The sequence below is a fragment of the Chlorocebus sabaeus genome, chromosome 8 (genome assembly GCF_047675955.1).
Source record: "Chlorocebus sabaeus isolate Y175 chromosome 8, mChlSab1.0.hap1, whole genome shotgun sequence".
NCBI classification, from domain to species: Eukaryota; Metazoa; Chordata; class Mammalia; order Primates; family Cercopithecidae; genus Chlorocebus; species Chlorocebus sabaeus.
Genome location: NC_132911.1, coordinates 146,026,831 through 146,046,664, shown reverse-complemented (window position 1 = coordinate 146,046,664; position 19,834 = coordinate 146,026,831). Strand labels below are relative to the sequence as shown.

The 19,834-nt window shown below is 57.8% G+C and overlaps 1 protein-coding gene across 18 annotated transcripts in view; it reads left to right on the top strand.

The window, feature by feature from the left end:
- The window catches only part of TSNARE1 (t-SNARE domain containing 1), a 140,256-nt gene that overhangs the window by 39,314 nt on the left and 81,108 nt on the right, over positions 1 to 19,834 (top strand). For 15 of the 18 annotated variants that reach the window (XR_005240902.2, XR_005240904.2, XR_012093773.1 and 12 more), the window contains exons 2-3: positions 10,266 to 10,392; positions 19,051 to 19,200. The exons of 1 other annotated variant lie outside the window; for it this stretch is intronic. Coding sequence is in view for 13 of the 17 variants with exons in the window: in XM_038000077.2 (XP_037856005.2) it covers positions 10,266 to 10,392; positions 19,051 to 19,200 (277 nt within the window). In the remaining 4 variants the exon portion in view is untranslated. The remainder of the gene's footprint in view (positions 1 to 10,265; positions 10,393 to 19,050; positions 19,201 to 19,834) is intronic. 2 more of the 18 variants (XM_038000087.2, XM_038000082.2) reach the window with 1 other exon arrangement.

Sequence of the window (19,834 nt, the reverse complement as noted above, 5' to 3'; positions counted from 1 at the left end):
GACTCTTCTTCCTCACCTGGAACCATGCTGTCTGCCATCACTCATCGTCCCCTTTGACCCCCAGACAGGTCCTACACATCTCCACATGAGACCGTGATCTCACAAGCAGGTGTGGCCAGATGCAGGGCACCATCTGTTGGGCATCCCGGTCTCATGCGAGGGCGTGCGTGGTCTTCACCCTGATATCTCTGGGTCGGTTGGCTTGCAAAGCACCCTGAGGGCACATTCATGGGTGGGTGCCATTTTGGTGGATTCTGTGCACAGTGGGCGGTAGAGGGGAGGGTGGTCCAGGGGACATCAGCCACAGCTTGAAGGCTCCTGTGGGGACCAGTTCGTGGTGTCTGGCCCTTAGGGTGAGTGGCAGGCTGGGCGGCTCAGGATTCCCTGGGAACGCCTTCTTCAGGTTGTGTTTTCGTGTTCCTACAGGGACCAGTGGACCAAGAGGCCACCTTGAAGGGGCTCTGTGGGGGCTGGTGAGAAGCTCAGGGTGGCCTAGGGGAAGGGTGCAGTGGAGTCAGGCTCATGGGGCTGGGGAGGGGCACGAGGCCCCTGTGCACCCTAAATCGGAGCTTTAACCCACATCTCTTCTCCCTCTCCTCTCTGGTTCCTGCCGAAAAGACCACGTCTCCCCAGGCCACCTCCACCGGTGATGGAGCCGTATGACATTTTCTTACAGAGGGCAGGGCCAGCAGCCTCCACACTGAGCTGGAGGAACCAGGAACCAGGAAACAGGATCCAGAGGCTCCCCGCTTCCTCACCAGCTTCTGCTGTTTCCTCTGGGCCACGAGGTCTTGGGATGGCTCTCCCTGTAGGGCCATCCCTGGCAGATACCAGTGCACAGGGAGCCACAGCCCTCACACAGCCATGTGGGCAGATGACAGAAGGTCCTCTTCCTTGCTGGTGGCTTGGAGACTGGTCTGTTTGAGCGCAGCCTGGTGGCTGTGGGCTTCTGGGGGACCAGGACCCCTTCCAGGTGTCTGTGTGTTAGGGAGGGGCAGGGACCCGAGTGTCTGGAGACTTGGAAGTTGGGCTTTGAGTTCCCGCCTGGGACCTGAGAGGGTCTCCCATGTTTCATCTCACTGGTCTTCATGCCCCACCCTCTGAGGTCTCCCTTCTTGGTCCCATTTTACAGATGAGGAAACAGATTCAAGGGCCAGGACTCACTGGGGCATAGCAGGCTAGAGAGAACCAGCTAGAGGCTGAGCTGGGACTTTTCTAGGTCTTCTGCTCCTGGACTGGGACTGTGCTGTGGTGTGAGTGTCCCCTCCAAAGCTCACTGAAATCCGGTCACCATTGTGACGGTATGAAGAGTGGGAGCCCTGAGAGGTGACTGGGTCGTGGTCACTGCCATATCTGGGGTGGGCTCCTGATGAGAGGAAGCGCCGGCCCCCGCTTGCTCTCGGCCTCACGTGCTTGTGTGCTCTTCCACCGGAGGCCCCTCCGTCTTGGACTTCCCAGCCCCCAAAACCGCGAGCTGAGGCCATCTCTTTTCTTTACAGACTCCCCTCTGTGTGACATTCTGTTACAGCAGCAGAAAGTGGGCTCAGACAGTGTTCTCTGACTTACACTGAATGCTTTTAGGGATTATACAGAGAAGTCTAAAGAGGCCGAAAATATCCAGGGCAGGGAGGTGACCTACTGCTGTCAACATGGGTCTGTTGAGGCCAAGCAAGGGAGTCAGCTCATTCATGGTGGGAGGACAGCTCCAGCAGGCAGCAACCCCTGAGGCCACAGCTCTGCTGGGGTCCTGGGTCTGTCTCTTCCCGCCTGGGAGTGGGATGCCAGATAAGACGCTCTCTTTCCCTGGGACCGCCCCTTCCTGTGCCGCTGTCTGATTGCTGCCTGTGGAGAGGCTGTGTTACAGGTGTGGTGAAAGCTGCGTGCCGGGCGGAGGAGCTGCAGCATGGCCACCTGTGGAGGTTCCCAGTGGGCAGCTGCCCTGCACAGCAAGCTCTCCTGCTGCAGGCGATCAGGGCGCCTCATCCATCATTCAGTTTCTCCTCTTGAACTTTGCAGTTTCATTTTGCCCGGGAAAATGGTTTCCCCTAAAGGGCAGGCTTCGGGGAGCGGAGGTTTGCGCTGTGGTCTCTCCCTGTGGTGGGACGGGGCCGAGGGCTCCTGGCGGTCTGCAGCGGGCGCTGGCCGTGGTCTGGCCGTTGATCTAGGCATCTGCTCCCTGTGAACTGGCAGCTCCCTCTGTCTTTTCCAGCCTTGCCTGTAGAGCTCGCCTGAGGCTTACTGAGGGAGTGTGAGGGCAGCATGCCCGCCACTGGCCAAGGGCAAGCCCGAGCCTGAGCTCCCTGGGAGCGAGTTCAGCTCCACCCCCATCACCGTGTTGTTTCCCAGAGGACAGGGGAGGCTGGGGGCTGCCGAAAGCCTGTGCGTGAGCAGCCCAGCTGGGGCCAGAGCCTGCCCCAGGATTCTCTCCGCCACACTGGGTCCGCAGGTGGGCACCGTGGAGGCCACAGGTCACCCTTGCCTTGGCCCCTTGTCCGGGTGTGGGCCCTGGGCTGCTTTCTGTGCCCTCGCTCCTGGGAGGCAGCGGCACTTCCTGCCGTTGCCTCTGCTGCTGCATGTCTCAGCTGGTGGCTCAGCCCTGGGCTCACCCGAGGAGCCCGTCCCTGCATTCATGTCCTCCAGCCCGAGTTGTCAGGGCCCTCTGGTGCCCTCACTGACCAGGCACATCCAGTCAGCTGCCCTCATCGTTTCCTCCCCCATGGGACAAGCATGATGCCGCTTTTCTGTCTGTCCCTGTTTGGAGCACAGAGTCTTCGAGAGCAAGCCAGGTCTGTCTGGAGCTGCTGTGTCCCCACCATGGTGCCCGGGTCAGAGGTTCAGAGAAGGCATGCCCGAAGGTGAGGGTGGGACTGCTGTCCATTTGACAGATGAGAAAACCAAGGGCGGGAGAGGTGATGTGACCTCTGTGGGGCCTGGCCCTGCGAGCGACCTGCTCTCAAGGAGGCGGAGGGGCCGGGGCTGTTCTGGAAGCCCCTGCCTGGAGAACACTATTCCCACCTGCTGGGGGAAGGGCGGCCCAGTCTGGATATCCTCTGCCTGTGTGGGGCCCGGCCCCCTGCCTCAGAGGCCCTGTTGGGGAGTCTGACTGAGGGGCTCAAGACCCACGTACTGGCCCCACAGCCCAGGAGTTGGGGACCCAGCCCCACAGCTGGGGCTGGGAGTCTGGTGGGCAGTTAGGTTGGCCTGCTGCCTGGCCTCCCCTCCTCCTGGGCCTGGGTGCTTTGTCCCAGGGGCAGGCTGAGTTGCCAGGGTGGTGGCACGCCTAAAGTGGGTGTTCCCTGGCACCGCCACTTCCCCCGGCGCCCTGCAAACAGGATCTGGGCAGTGCAAGGACAGACGGCTCCCTTCAGGCTGACAGGGCCTGGGGGCCCTGGGAAGAGCCGGCGCCAGCCTGAGGGGCACGAGGCCGGAGGGGCCGGTGGCTGGCCTTGGCGGGCACGGAAGCAGCTCGGTAGGAAGCCTTCTTGGGAGCAAGTGGGGCATTGTCCATGGCCCCCGTCTGGCCTCATTGAGGCAGCCCTGGGGCTTGGGCCATTCTTGGGCAAAACAGCCTGGCAGCCTCTGCCCACCCCTCCGGCCTGGCCCTGCTGCCAGCTTCCGCCCAGCTGGGCTGCGAATGGCTTCTGCAGCCCTTGCCCAGGCCCTCAGCCACATCTGGCTCAGCCAGTGCCCGCTCTGCCCTTGCCACACTCCCCCAAGAGACTCCACGTCCCCCTCAAGCCTCGTCCCTGTTCTCTGCCACATCCTCTCCTGGCCGTGCCTCTGGCTGCCCAGCCCTCCCTCCTCTGAGCGCTGGCCCTGGCTGGCTCCCCTGCCCATGTGCAGCCCTTATGCTGGCCTGCCTTCTCCTGGAGGCTTCGGGGGCACCACCATGTCCTGAACTCAGCAGAGTGCTTTGGTTGGGAAGGCCTGGCTCCCTCTGTTGCTGTGCCCAGGCCTTTGAGGCCGCACCCCACAGTGCCCGGCTGCTTTCCTGGCTTGTGTGCCACGGCCCTTCCCTGCACCCACCTCACTCCTGGGAGGCTCTTGTGGTATCAGGGTGAAGTCCCACCTGAGCGAGCCAGCATGCCTGGGCCCTGACCCCTCCTCCTGGCAGGGCAGCTGTGCCAGCTGTGGTTGGCAGTGCGCTCCTGCTGGGACAGGAGTGGCATGCTGCGGCCAGGGGGTCTGAGGCCTTCTGGCATGTTTCATGCCGTGCACTGACGGCTGGCTGACCCTGGGCCTTAGTGTCCTCTTCTTGAATGGGGTTATAACCCCTGCCTCACAGTGTCGTGAGGATAAGCATTGCTCACAAAAGTGAGGCACCTGGCCAGGGCCTGCTGAGCAGGTACAGGTGAGGCAGGCAGGCTCTGGGTGGCCGGGGGCCAGTCAGATTCTCTTTTGGGGATTTCCCCGGCTCCCCTGTGCATGGGACGCATGAGAGCACCTCCTCATGGACTCGGGTGGCATCCAGCGACGTGAGTCGTGCCGAGTCTCAGGACACTGGCTCAGCACCTGTGAGGGCTGGGCTTCTCGTTCTTTTCCCCTCAGTGAAGGGTGGACCGATCCTGTGGGGGTCCTTGACTAGGGAAAGGAGACAGGGTTTCTGATCTGGCCTGCTGGGATGTGCTGAGGTCAGGGCAGGACTGGGGTGATGACGCACTGGACCGGGCCAGCCCTGGGTGAGGACGGCTCCAGCAGGTGTGCAGCCTCCCCTAGGCAGGGAACAGGTGGGCATCTACGTCTTACGGAGCGTGGCGATGCTTGGCCTGACGTGTGGTCAGCATCAGGCTCTGAGGTCAGGTGTGGGCAGGAAGGTCAGGACAGGAGCACCTGGCTCGCCTGGTGGGGGCATGAGCTGGCTACGGGGTGGAGGAGCAGGAGCAACGTGGGGGAAGCCAGGGCACAGCCTGGGCAAAAGCACGGAGGTGGGAGGCAGCCTGGGTGAAAGAGGCAGAACCCCCAGAGAGCAAGGGCGTGGGGCAGGGGCGCAGCAAGAGCTGAGGCTGGGACAGGACAGGGCCCAGCTCCCAGAGACCTTGGGTGCCGGTGTGGGCACAGGGGCCACTGCTGGCTGGGGCAGTACTGGGGAGGGCTGGACCAGCGCAGGATGGGGGTTGAGTCAGACACTGGAGGGAAGCGGAAGCGTGGGGCACCTGGAGGGTTTGGGTTGGTACAGCTCAGTACCCTGTGGCCCCTTGTGGTCTCCCAGTGATGGGGGACTTGCACCCACTGGGTTCCTGGTGTCCCCAGGGGTCCAAAGTGGCTGGCTGGGCGGGGCCGTTAGTAGGCAGAAGACACGTGTTCCCAGACCAGCTGCCTCTGCCTGTGGTGACTCGGTGGCCCCTCCCACAGGTTGGCCTTTGTCTCTGAGTTGGCTGAGCAGACACACAGGTGTTTCATGTTCCCGTGTGCAGTGAAATGAAATTGTGAATTTGGTCAGATGGTCTCTTTGGTGGCGGCTGAGCAGCTCACGAATCTTCACTCCCCTCCGCATGCCTGGCCAGAGCAGAGGGGAGTTGGGCAGCCTTCCAGTGCCCACTGGGGGCTCCAGCTCTGATTCAGCTGAGCTCTTTCAGACTTGAATCCCTTCCCTCCTCCCGTGAGTGCTCCTACCTCTCATGAGCCCTCCTCAAGCTTCCTGTGCTCCCCCTTGTCCTGAAACTCAGCGGACCCCGCTGCCCTTTGCAGTGATGGCCGCTGGCTGCTCCCCCTTGTCCTGAAACTCAGCAGACCCTGCTGCCCTTTGCAGTGATGGCCGCTGGCTGCTCCTCCTTGTCCTGAAACTCAGCAGACCCTGCTGCCCTTTGCAATCTCATGGAGCCCCCGCCGTGGCTTTTGTGACCTCCGGTTAACATCCCCCCAACTTGTCCCCATCTCCTATGTCGTCTGTGGGGCCCTCTCTTCTCTCCACGGTGGCTTCTCTCCCTGGGAGTTCTCTTCCTTACAACTGTCCCTACACAGTGGACTCCCCTTCTGCATCTAGCCCCACCTCCAGGCCTTTGGGTATCTGCCTGCCTGTGGGAGCCCCTCTGCGTTTATCCCTGCACACGGCGCCCCTCACTTTCTGGCACGAGGAAGTCAAAGCACTGTCCGCATGCCTTCTGGGCCAGAACTTGGGGCTTGTCCTTGACTCTCCCTGGGTTCAGTGCCAGTCCCTAGCTCCACCCTCCCTCCCTGCCCGGGTCCTGGTTCCTGCCGCCACCTGCTCACTGCCCTGCCAGCCCCTCACGTGCCCCCAGCAGCTTGCTCTCGATCCCGAAGCAGAGGGAACTCCCCAAACACAAGTCTCATGTCAGGCCTGGCTGACCCCCCTCAGTGCCTCACCATCATTTTAGATGATGGCAAGTAGTACCCTGTGCTGAGGACCCCCTTGAGCCACTTTCTTGGGACTGCTGGACCCTCCCCACCTGGGGTTTGAGCACCCCTCCCCGAGTTCTCTGAAAGCCTCTGCAGCAACCCTCGCCCAAGACGGCTTGTGCTGGCTCCTCCATGGAAGTTTATGTCCTGAGGCCAGGACAGGCCTGCTCTGTTGGTGTGGTGGCACTGGGGCACAAAGGGTGTATCTGTAGGATTGGGCCATGCCCTGCATCGGCTGTGTCTCCCTGTGGCCTGTATGGCCACCTGGGACAAAGCTAGGTGCTCTGGGGCCACCTCCCAGGGATTTAAGGAGAGCCCTGGATGCTCACCTGGCTCTTGTCTGCTGAAGGCATACCCCCCCGAACAGCCCTCCCCTTGATTCCAGACAGGTCTTTCTAGATGATGTTTTATTGGAATTTTACAAATTAAGGTTTAATACTTTAAAATTACACGTGCATGTAGTTTAGAGAGTAAATGAGTTAAATGAGTTGTACAAAGTTAATTAAAAAAAGTCATCCCCAGTCGCCCTCCATCCCCTTTCCCAAACTCATCTATGTCTGATTCTTCTAGTAGATTCTTTTGATGTTGATCTCTAAATAATAGACCTCTATTGCTAGTTGATTTTTTAAAGGTTTACGCATTATCAGCTTGCAAGATGAGGATTCAGGTCTGTCTGCACACACAAGTACCTGCTGTCTCACAGGTACACACAGGCACACACATGCATGCACACACACCCAGGGGGCACGCACACACGTATGCACGCGCACACGTATGCACACACTCCCTGCTTCCCCTCCTCCCGGTGTAGCTGCAGTGCTGTCACACTTTCAAGGAGACCAGGGCTTTCCTAATTAGAACCACATGTGCTGCTGGAATCAGCCCAGTCATAGGAAACCGGGATGATTTTCTTCTCTGCTCAACCTTTGGTTTTCCCTGGAGTTTGTAACTGCCTTTGTTTGCCTGGTGTTTTTTGTACTTCTTAGGAGCCTGAAGCCCTCCTCTAGCTCTCAGTCTCACGTTCCTTCACATTAGCAGTTCGGCTTTTGTCTTGAAGAAGTCTCTCTAGAACGTTCTCCTGGGGCCCTGTCAGCGGGCTGCCCTCCTTGCCTGGGCACAGCTTTTGCCCTGGGTCCCCTTTAGCTTCCTCTGGTTGCAGGCGGTCCAGGCTTTCTTCCCTCCTCACGGTTCCTGGTTCTGGCAGAGCTCACCCTCGAGTACCTCCCCGAGAAAGCATGTGTGGAGGGGTGGTCTGGGGACCCCCGGCGTTGGAAATGGCCTCCTATGGCCCTCACACTTGTTCTCCCCGCACTGGAGCTGTGGAGATCTCCCCGGTCACCGTGGCCTCTGGTGCTGGATGTGGGACTTGGTTGCCTGTGGACAGTCTCCTTGTCTGGGTGTCCCGAGGTCTCCCGAGGTCTCCTGGGGCGTGAGGGGCCCCTACCCAGCTTGAGTGAGCTCCGGCTGGGATCAGTGCGAATGCTGTTCCTGACGATTCTCTTCCCCTGGCTCTCCCGTCCTTCTTTCTGAAGCTCCCCTTCCTCCGATGGAGAAGTGCCGGTGCAGGGACTCCCCGTGTCTTCGTGCTCCGGTTTCTGGAGGCCCTCGCTCTGCCTGCCCCTTCTCTGGAGCGCTTCGCTGCTGCTCCCAGTGTTGACTTCTCGGTGCTCCTCTGTGTTCTCTGAAAGTCCCTTTCTTGGCGTCCCGTTCCTGTGCTGGGGCTGTGAACACAGCCTTTGTTATCTGGGCTCGTTCCTTTGAGGGCAGTACAGAGAACGCAGGCGTTGGAACCAGACTGCCCGGGTCTGAAGCCTTCTCCACCCGTTACCAGCTGGGGGACCTTGGGCGAGTTACCTCACCTCTCCGTGCCTCACTTTCCTCAGCTGCAAGGTAAAGGTAGTGGTGGCCCCGGCGTACAGGGTTGTGCGGATGGATCTGTGCGAGCAGTAAAGCGCCTCTGTGGTTGTCGTCATGCGCAAAGTGTTAAGGAAGTGCCAGCTGCCGCGCTGTTCCGTGTTGAAGTTTTCTCTCTGGATAGTGTCTGTTTCCTCCATGCTCTGTTTCCCCCGTGTGTCTTGGGCTGTCTTCCACATCTGAGCTTTTCCCGATGAGGCCCCGACCCGTGTGCGGAGCTCTCTGCTCGCTGGGTTGAGACCTGCCTCTCACTTGGGCCTCCTGGAATCCCACCCGCCCTCAGAACCCACCCTCCCCTGGGGCAGCAGACATCTCCTGCCTCCTGTCTTCCCCTGAGACCCAGCTTCCCGACCACCTCCCCATTCCAGGCAGTGTGGAGAGAGGGGACTGGGCAGGTACCTGGGATGCGAGGCCTGGGACCCGTGGAGAGAGGGGCTGAGCACCGCTCTGCCTGCCGCCTCCCTGCGTGGGGCTGGACATCTGCATGTGCCCCGGGCGGAGCTCGGTGCAGCGGCAGCTTGCACCAGCAGCAGCTGTGAGTGTGGCAGTCCTGCTGGGCCTGCCCGGAGGGTGCCACGCCTATAGGGCGGCATCACTGTCCCTGAGGGGTTTTGTTTTGGAAAATGCAATGGTTTTTAATAAAGATGTTCTCTGTGTTCACAGTAAGAGCTTTGTTATTTAAAATGAATTACTACGGTTTCAGAAGGGTGCGTTTGAGTTCCTAATGCGTTGGGTGTTGGTAGGTGCGATCCGCAGCCACCAGAGCTGTTTGGGTCCCGATTGTTCTAAGCAGGGCCGTGGGGCCCACTGGGGCCATGGTGTCCTGGTGCTGCACTGCTCTGGGCGGGGCTGGATGGCACAAGCAGGCATCTTGCTCAGAGGGAACGTGGCAGTCACACCGCCTTCCCCAGCCCTAGGGACTTGGGCCTGTACTTAGCTGGCGTGAGGCTCACTTTGCTCTGAAACCTGCCTTCGCGCTCTAGGTGTTTGTGTGGGAGGATGGAGCCCTTGCCCTAAGGTGTTTAGAACTGAGTGTGGCCTGGCTGGCGGGCTCCATAGTGGTAGCATTAGGGTCTAGGCCAGTCAGAAGCTGCCCGCACAGGGACCCCTGTACACAGGGAGGACGCTCTGGCAGTGTCTGGGCAGGAAAGCTCCCGTTGTCCTCTGGTCGTTTGCTCTGAGTCCCTGGAGCTGCAGCCCATGGGAGGGGCGGTTTGGGCAGGATGCCCAGCTCCCCAGGCCAGGGATAGCCGGTGCCCCAAGGATGTCACCAATGCCGTGAGTTACATGTTTAGTGCTTACTGTTCGCCAACTGTAACGCGTGTCTGATTACATGTCAAAACAGCCCTAAGACGCAGGTCCTCTTCTTCCCCTTACTTCACAGATGAGGAAACCGAGGCCCAGAGAGGCCCCGTGGCTCTTGCCCAGCTGCACAGGTTGCACTCAGCCAGGGCAGAGCCACCCCGGGCCACACCCAGCCCCGCTACTGTGGAGTGCGGCTCAGGACAACGGAGCTGGAGATGCTGGCGGGCTGTGTGAGCGCCGGGTTCTCAGCCTGGCCTGGGCCTGACTCACATGCAGTGGATGCCGTCCTGCCTGCATGGCGGGGGTCCTGCCTGCTTGGCGGGGGCCCTGCCGGGGCCCAGTGCTCCCAGAAGCCAGCTGGGATGCTGGCGGTGGGGGTTGGTCTTTAAGAGCTGGCTGGAGGGCTCACCTTGCTGGGGGTCCCTTTTGGGAGGGCATGGGGCACGCCTTCCTCAGGCTGTGTTTCTGTGTTCCTACAGGGACCTGTGGACCGAGAGGCCACCTTGAAGGGGCTCTGTGGGGGTTGCTGTTTGGGGGCTGGTGAGAAGCCTGGAGTAGCCTAGGGAATGAATACAGTGGAGCCAGGGTCCTAGGGCTGGGGAGGGTCAGGAGGCCCCTGTGCACCCTGAATTGGAGCTTTAATCCCCATCTCTTCCCCATCTTCCCCCTGGTTTTCCTGTTTCCTCCAGCTCAGTGTGGAGGCTGCTGGCCCTGCCATCTGTAAGAAGATGTCGTACGGATCCATCGCTGGCGGAGGTGGCCTGGGGAGCCGTGGCCCTTTTGGGGGACCTTCAAGACAAGGCTGTCAGCCCCTAGGTAATGATAGTAGCTGGCAGTGGGGGCAGGGAGGAGGGAATGGCAGTGGGTAGGGTCCCCACTGTGTCATGCTGATGGCTATACACCAGTTCTGTTCTGTTGAGGAAAGTGGCCTGTGTCCTGAGATGGGGTGTGACTGCTGAGCTCAGGCGATTCAGGCCCCTGGAAAGGAAGCATCAGGAGTGGCTGTCCTGCGTGTGGGCAGACCTGAGTGTTCCAGTTCATGCTGGGCATGGAGCTGGCGCTCAGAGAACCAAGCTGCTGGTGGGTGGTGCTCAGGGTATTTGAAAAATGGCTGAGGGGATGCAGGATCTCACCTGGCCTTCCTAATGACGGTGTGGAGCAGGCGGCACTTTGCACTCCATACAGAGGAGGAAGCTGAGGCCCCTGGGGCTCATAAACCTCACCCCAGGGCCGTGCAGCTGGTGCAGGGCAGAGCTGGGGTTTATTTCTAGGTATTTCAGAGCGTATTTCAGACAGGGGTGAGCTGGGATAGGATGGCAGCAGGGAGGACGGGTGTGTTGGGGTAGGATGGCAGCAGGGAGGACGGGTGCGCTGGGATAGGATGGCAGCAGGGAGGACGGGTGCGTTGGGATAGGATGGCAGCAGGGAGGACGGGTGTGTTGGGATAGGATGGCAGCAGGGAGGACGGGTGCGCTGGGATAGGATGGCAGCAGGGAGGACGGGTGCGTTGGGATAGGATGGCAGCAGGGAGGACGGGTGTGTTGGGATAGGATGGCAGCAGGGAGGACGGGTGTGTTGGGGTAGGATGGCAGGGAGGATGGGCACGCTGGGATAGGATGGCAGCGGGAGGACAGGGGTGCGTTGGGATAGGATGGCAGCAGGGAGGACGGGTGTGTTGGGATAGGATGGCAGCAGGGAGGACGGGTGTGTTGGGATAGGATGGCAGCAAGGAGGATGGGTGTGTTGGGATAGGATGGCAGCAGGGAGGACGGGTGTGTTGGGGTAGGATGACAGCAGGGAGGACGGGTGTGTTGGGGTAGGATGGCAGCAGGGAGGACGGGTGTGTTGGGGTAGGATGGCAGCAGGGAGGATGGGTGTGTTGGGATAGGATGGCAGCAGGGAGGATGGGTGAGCTGGGATAGGATGGCAGCAGGGAGGACAGGGGTGCGCTGGGATAGGATGGCAGCAGGGAGGATGGGTGTGTTGGGATAGGATGACAGCAGGGAGGATGGGTGTGTTGGGGTAGGATGACAGCAGGGAGGATGGGTGTGTTGGGGTAGGATGACAGCAGGGAGGACGGGTGTGTTGGGGTAGGATGACAGCAGGGAGGATGGGTGTGTTGGGATAGGATGACAGCAGGGAGGATGGGTGTGTTGGGGTAGGATGGCAGCAGGGAGGACGGGTGTGTTGGGATAGGATGGCAGCAGGGAGGATGGGTGTGTTGGGATAGGATGGCAGCAGGGAGGACGGGGTGCACGTGGCCATTGGTGACATCACCAAGTGCTCCTCCTCATCTTGCCATCACCACTTAGTGTCTCGCAGGCCAGGTCCTCTAGGATGCCCTCATCCTTCCTGCCCACTGGGAGTGCTGGGCTGGCCTGGTCTCCTCCCGCTTCTGCCTCCCTTTCCTCCTTCCCGCCTAGACCATTGATCCAGCATCTGCTGTGTGCCAGGAGTTGGGCAGGAGGCAGAGAGACAAGTGAGTCCTGTGCCCTTGGGGGCCCGTGTTCTGACTGGGATGGTTCTGAGATCCTCTTTCTTGAGTGCTAGGAAGGAAATGACCCAGGGACTGGGGCTGCCAGCCCAGAGGGGCGGGCTGCATGAGCTGAGGAGGCGAGGGAGGGCCCTCGGGGAGGGGGTGCTTAGTGGAAAGTAGAGGGGGACCCTGGAGGAGGCAGCCCCGGGAGACCTGAATGAGGGTGTCCTGGGAGGCCATTGTGGATGGAATTTCCTTCCATGGGCCAGGGGAGCCTGCAGGGCCTTAGGCAGGGCATGGTGTCAGCTGCTTGATCTATATTATGTTTAAAAATGCGTTCCGAGGGACGCTGAGTAGACACAAGACTGCGCGTCTGTGCGCGTGTGCACACGTGTGCATGGGGTGTAAATACAAGTTCAGATCTCATGGTTTGGAGGTGGTGAGCCTGACCCCCAGGCCCCTGCTCCTTTACCCTCGCGACTCGTTCGTCCTTGCTCTGAACTGTGTATGTGCTGCATCTTGCTGGTTCTTCACAATTTTGCTTATGTATGTGCATATCCCTGAGCCGTATGTTGCTGAGCTGTGCAGGTTTTGAACTTCCCTGGGCTCAGACGATTTGTGGGGCTCCGTGTTGTGCTACTTTTACACATCGTGTTCTGAGAGCCTCCACGTTTCGCGTGGCTGTGGCCCCTTCGATTTCGTGCTGCATCATGTTGGGTTCTGTGAGCACACCGCAGCATCTGTGCACGTTCCGAGTCTCAGGGATGCTGAGGCTGGCTCCCGTGTCCTCCCTCACAGCCTGTGCCCATGGCCAGGGCCTCTGCTGGCACACGGTGGGGTGGCATTCCTGGGCCGGGCCACCTGCAGCTGAGCCAACGCGGGCCCCACCCAGAGCCCTGTTTGCTCCATGTCCTTGTCAGTACTCCGGGGTGTCGGACGGCGACGTCTTGCCAACCTGGTGGGTGTGGCTTGTCCTCTCTGGTTGGAATGGATGTTTCTCTGAGAATGAATGGGATGGATCCCCTTTTCGTGTTTATTGGGCATGTGGGTCTTCCTGCCAGGGAGCACTGTTTGTCTGCTTTTCTCTTGGGTTTGCCTTGTGCTTCTGGGTTTGCAGGCTTCCCTCCTCTGCTCTGGAGAGGAAAGCCTCATCAGGTGGGTTTACACAGCCCGACCCAGGCCCGGCCGGCTTCTCACTGGGAGGCCTGCTGGGAAGCAGTTCTCAGCCAGGGCAGCCTGGAGTTGATCCATCATTCCCTTCGGGACTTGCACTTTTCTGTTTAGTAACTTCCATCACAAGATGATATTGCTGCCGTCTTTTACTTCTTCCCTCTGAAGATTGAACTATTTGTTTTTCATATTTAAGACTTTAATTGACCTTTGATTTTTGTTTATGGTTTGAGGTGGGATGAGTGTGGAGGGGAAATGTGATGTCGTTTTTTCTCTGTTTGAAGAACAAATTGTGTGGACTGTTGAATTGCCTTTCTTCTGCAGACCTGCTGACAGCTCTGTGATAAAAGTTTTCATTTGGGTTGTCTGGTCAAGTTTGCTTTTCATGTGCCAAAATCCACCTTAATTTCTGTAGCTTTACTGTAATTCTCAATACTTTTTAGAAAAAATTGCCCTTCTCATTTTTCTACAGAAGTGTCTTGGGTATGTTTGGCAGTTTGATGTTGACCATAAGGTTTAGGATCACCTGTTGCACCCTGGAGCTTTGACTGGGTTTGCCTGGCGTCCCTGCGTCCGCGTGGGGAGACATGACTTCTTTATCATTCTGAGCCATCCAGTCAGTGAACAGACACATGTCTTTATATTTATGGGGTTTTCTTTAATGTTTTTCAATGAAGTTGTATAGCTTTCTCTATAAAGATCTTACGTATCTTTTCTTAAATTCATTTCAACAAAGTAAAAACTTTTTTTTCCTGCTGTTGTAAGTGGTACCATTCTGAATATTACATTTTCCAAATGCTTCTTGCTGGTGTATGCACACAGTTGTCTTTTTCTAAGAAACAGAGTTCAGACATTTTATTTAATTTTTGAATATTTTATGTTTTAATTTTCTAAATGTGGAAATTTTCAAACACATCAAAGTAGGCACAGACATGTCGCAGCCCCTGGTGTACCTCAGCTTCCCCTCGGTGCTTGTGGCCAGTGTGGCCGTACATGTGCCCCCAAACTGCTCCCCTGCCATGTCATTCTGGAGTAAATCCCAGATAGCGGATCATCTCATCTGGTAATATTTCAGCGTGTCCCCAAAGAGAAGGACTCCTTTTATGTGTGACCAGATTTCCACTGTGACAGCTCGTTTGGCTGCCGTACCCAACCTGCAGTTGAAGTGCCGACGGCCTCTGGGAGTGTCTGTGTCAGAGATGCTGTTTAACCTGGAGCCTCCCGAGATCCCGTGCTACGGCTGACCCATGCTCCTCCTTGGAGTGTGTCTTTGTCTCTGGCTTCCCTCTGTCTCTTTATTTCCCTCCAGGTTTATTTGTGGAAGAAACCAGACTTTTCCTGTGTGGTGTAATTGACTTTTGTGTACTGGTTTGTGTCCAGCCATGTTGCTAAACCCTTTTTATTGTAATGATTTGTCTGTGGAATCTTTTGAGCCTCCCCTGTAGATGGTGGTGTTTGTGCATAATGACAGCGTTTTCGCTCCTTTTCCAGTGTTTTCGCCTATTATGTGTTTCTTTTCCTGGCTGGAACCTCTACTGCAGTGTTGAATGGAGACGGTGGTTCTATTCTTGGTGAGTTTGTGGAAGAACAGGATTATGTATTCCTTGAATGTTTCTGGGATTTTGCTGTTAAACTATGCGGATCTAGTATTTTCCTTTGTGGAAAGATTTTCTGACTGCCAGTTAATTCCTCTAGTTGTAAAACGTTATTCAAGCTCTCTATTTCTTCTTGGGTCAGTTTTGCTGAGTTGCATTTTTCTGGAAATTCTACTGTTTTATCTAAATGTTCAACTTACTGAAATTAAATTGTACACAATAGCCTTTTGTTATCAGTTGTGACACTGGGGCACCCTCATGTAATGGTTAAGATGCAGATGCAGAAGCTGGCCTGCCCTGGTCCCAGCTCTGCCCGCCCTGGTCCCAGCCCTGCCCGCCCTGCCTGCCCTGGTCCCAGCCCTGCCTGCACTGGTCCTAGCTCTGCCAGTCACAGCGTGCCAGCCCTGCCTGCTTGGTCCATGCCCTGTCTACCTACCCTGCCTGCCTTGGTTTCAGCCCTGCCCACCCTGCTGCTCATGAGCTTTGTGAGCTCAGGGTGGGGAAGGGGAGGCGAGAAGAGGCCTCTGGCCCGGTGGTCATGCGGATGGATGCATCGACACCCGTGAAGCTCGGGCAGGGCTGCTGAGGGCTGGTGGTGGCTGCTGCTTCTTTCACAGCCTCAGAGCCTCAACCACGTCCCCTTTCTCATTCCTGATATTCTGTATTTTTACCTTCTCTGTTTTCTCTTTCAGTCAGTATCAGCAGAGACCCGGCAGTTGTGCAGGTCTCTGCAGAGACGTGGCTCCTGGCTTCCGCCTTCTGTGCGTGCGAGTTCAAATCGTGATTGATTTCTGCTCGTACTTTCATCGTTTCCCTCCTGTCTTTAAGTTGATGCTGTTTTATTTTTCTGACTCCCAGATTGAATATTTACCACATTCGTCATGAATATGGTAACTATTTGTTTCTAACAAAAGCATTTGAAATTAGAAATTTCCCAAGAAACTACTTCAGTTGAATGTCACACATTTTGAAATGTATAGTATTTTAAATTTTTGTTCAGTTCTAAATAACTTTCCATTATGATTTCTTTGTTTAGGAATTCCTTAGAAGTTTACTTCATCATTTTCAAATGTACTTTTTTCCAGTTGTCTTTTTAAAGTGATTTCAAACCCGCTTACACATCTGAAAGAAGAGCACCAGGGTCGTCCGGGTTTGTTGAAAACTGTCGTGGCCGGGGCTGCTTCTGGGGTGCGGGGGCAAGCCTGGTTAAGTGCCTCCTTTGCTCCCCTCAGCTCTTGGCTTTCTGTGTGGGTGGGGCCTTCGAGGACCCTCAGAGCTGGGCAAGGCCTTCCAGGCAGGCCGGTGGGGCCTGGACGAAGTCCCCATGGGTGTAGGGTCAGCTGCATGTGCCCAGTCCCTGCTGTGTGCCGCAGTCCTGCCACCCTAACTGGGCAGCACCTTAGGGCCCTCGCGTCATCGTCACGTCATCTGGACAGAGGCAGCGAAAAGCCAGCTAGTGAGTTGTCAACCCATAAATAACTCAAATACACAGAAGAAAGCTCCCCAGAGCTCCATGCAAACCGGCCAGGTCTGTGGACAGCTAGGAAGTGTAGCTGTCTCCTCAGCGCACCAGCAGTGGTCAGCCTCACAGTAACCTGGCAGGAAAAGAAAACGTCAGCACGCCCTTGGCAGCCTGGGGTGGGAGCACGGGTCACGGGGAGGGTGGGCGTGGGGTGCTGGGAGCAGCCAGCTTGTGGCAACCTGGGGCGGGAGCAGGGGAGGGTGGGCGTGGGGTGCCGGGAGCAGCCAGCTTTGGGGCAGCCTGGGGCGGGAGCAGGGGAGGGTGGGCGTGGGGTGCCGGGAGCAGCCAGCTTTGGGGCAGCCTGGGGCGGGAGCAGGGGCCACAGGGTTGTTGGGGAGGGTGGGTGTGCGGTGCCAGGAACAGCCAGCTTCGGGACTCCCAGGAGTGTTCCTTCTCTTAGCCCAGACGTACTTCCTCTTGGACTCTGTCTTAGGAGACAGACACACAGGCAGAGGTGTTCAGCACGTATGATTTGTGTGAGTGCTGACTCAGAAATACTGTAAGTACCTGGCTTTAGGGAAACGATTGTGTTACAGCTGGGTTAGAATTCGATGTGGGCATTAACATCACATTGTCGAAGGCCCTCGAGTGACCTGTGCATGTGCTGTGATTTGTGGAGAATGTGGTGTGTGGAAGAAGCAAAGCCATACACGCAGTATTTGCTTGTGGAAGACAGCCGCCCACCTCCAGGGTTCATCATGTTTATCTCTGGATGCTGTGATCTTTATTTTTTTATTTATAACTGTCTGCATTTATATTTTTTCTGTAATCTGTGGGTATTGTTCTATTCAAAAGCATACAGTAAATACCCCAGGCCTGTCCCTGCCATGTCTGGATTCATGTGGCTCGGGTGGGTGGAGCATACTGGCGCCTTGAGGGGTGTGGGGAGCAGTGTGGATTAACGTGGGTGCGGTGGGTAGGACCTGGACTTAGGGTAAGTGGATTCAGTGTGGTGAGGTGATGGCGTGTTCTTGAGTGACAGCAGGGCCTGTGGTCTCTCTGGGGGCCTGTGGGACCCCTTTCTGAGCAGAGGCTGAGCTCAGTTACCAAGTGCCTGGATCCCCGCACAGGCCATTGTCTGGGATTTCCGGCGTGGAGAGTGTGTCTCTGTGCAGAGAGAGGATGGTGTGGATGCCAGGGAGAGGGGCCTGCCGGGAGCTGGAGGGACTGGCCCTGCTCTCTTTGGCGGTGGGGGGGCGGGCATGCTGGAGGCTCACCTCATCAAACACTGAGAGGCGTCTGTGACTTGGGGCCCCTCCAGACCTTGGCCAGTGCCTCTCATGGGTGCCTGGTTTTCCTAGGGCAGGGTCTGTCTCCAGACTGGCTGTTCCTCCCTGGCCCCCGAGAGGGTTGTCAGCTTCTGACTCTGATTCACTTTGCTGCGCTTCTCTGCTCTGTGGAAACCTCCGCCCTGAAATGAGCCAGGCAGCTGCCCTCCTGTCCTTCTGCAGGCTTCTCCCTCTTCCACCCACCGGGCCCAGAGCTGGAGGGTGAGTGTGCCCTAGTCCAGAGCAGTGAACTGGGCACTGGAGGCCGTTCCCTGAGTCTGTGTGGCCATAGGTCTGTCTCTGCCTGTGTAGTTTGGGCAGCACTGTCTGGGGGCAGGAGAATGGACCAGGTGGCCTTTGGGACCTCTCCTACCTCCCACGGGTCTGGTGAGAGGCTTTGGGGAAGTCCTTCCCTCCCCTCACGTTGGGCCACAGGGTCCCCCTAGAGGGACCCCGAGTGGGAGTGCACCAGGGCGGCCCCTAGTGTCACTTCTCTGAGGGTTGCATGAAGGGTCTTTTCCAAGAGCTGCTGCTTCAGGCGCTTGGCTCAGGGATGCAGCCCTGGGATCCCTTGTGCCGACCTGGCCCTGGAGGCCACAGACATGGCTGGAAAGTGCTTCCGAGCCAGCAGCGTCCTTGTTACCTACTGGGACACGTCCCGGGAAGAACAGATTGCAGACAGGCACGCGGGGTCCGGCTTCGGAGGCCTCACTCAGCCTGGCGCACATGCGTGTCTTTGACTCTGGGGTGCCGTGGATCGAAAGGCACATCATGGTTCCAGAGATGTTAAAATGCTTTTATAAGGTGCGTCTGAGGATCAATGAATTTCAGTGAAATGTGTCCTGAAATGTTTTGTGAACAATGGAAAGAATTAGAGAAAATGATGATGCGTTCTGAGTAGGGCCCAAACACGTGTGGGGGCTGGGAGCCGGGAGAGGTGGAGCACGTGTCTCTGCCTCTGCAAAGCCGAGTGGGGACAGCAGTGTGGCTTTGCTTTTCATCTCCCATACGCTACGGAATGACACTTTTATAAAATGCAGTAGAATGATTCTGAGTGCAGAGCTCGCAGCAGTTTCGAATTGCCTTAAACGATGCTGGAGCCGCACTTCCCATTTTGTACTTTGTTGCTGACTGGTAATAGCTGTCCAGGGCTTAATCTGTGGCTACCCCTGCAGGCCCTGGGGGTTGTATGCTAGTTTGCAGTCACATTTCAGAACTGGTTCAGAGAAAAATCCGGAACACCTAAAGTTCTGAACTCCTTGCTGGCATTCAGCAGAAGGGGGATGATCCAGAGGATATAGCAGGCAGGGAGGGCTTCCTGGAGGAGGAGCCCTGAGTGGAGCATCTCGGGTCCTGGGCATCTGCTGTCCGTGCGTGCGCGCCTGGCACTGCCAGGAGCGCCCTGAGCTGAGAGTAATCGTGACTGTCCCTTGCTGTCCGTAGAGTGCGCTAGATGTTGGACCGAGTATGGAATCCGCCATTTCCCCTGCCCGCCGCCAGAGAGCAAGCTGCAGAACCCCTGTGTGGGGAAGGACGGGGAAGGTGATCTGGGGCCGGCGGGCACGCCTATTGTCCCAAGGGCCAGGAAGCGAGGTACTTCACTCAGACGCTGGGTCTGGGGGGTCCTGGGAAGGCGGCTTGGAGATGCAGGTGCGGAGGAGGGCGAGGTCAGCAGGCAGGAGCTGCAGGGAGGAGGCTGGGGCCGGGAGGCGAGGGGCTTGTGTTCCCTGCCCCCCACCAGGCCTTCCCCTGAGTAGGGCCAAGGGTGCAGCCAGCCCAGACAGGCCACAGGATGGAAGTTGCATGGTGGCCAGAGCTGGCCAGCCCTGTAGGGTCAGGACCGAGCAAGGCTGCTCCCGCCCGGGGCTTTGTACCTGCTCATGTGATTCCTCACCCCCAAGCCCGACCGTTCTTGTGCAGTGGGCTGGCGAGGGGTGGCAGGGCGCTTGGTGTGGTTTGGGGAAGAACAGATGCGGTGACCTCTTCGGGTATCCTGGTGGGCTTCCCTCCCGGTGGAGAGGCCCCCTCCAGGTGCTTCTGGGATGCCAGGCCCCTGGGGAGAGGCCTGCACTTGAGTGCTCCTCCCTGAGGGCTCAGACATGCCGCACCAGGGAACCTGCAGTGTCGGGCCCTGTCCCTGCCTTCAGGAAGCTGGTCGGGTTAGTGAAAACGCTCGTGTGTGAGCAAAGACGCAGAGACTTCCCACTGTTGCCAGCGCAGCCCTGTT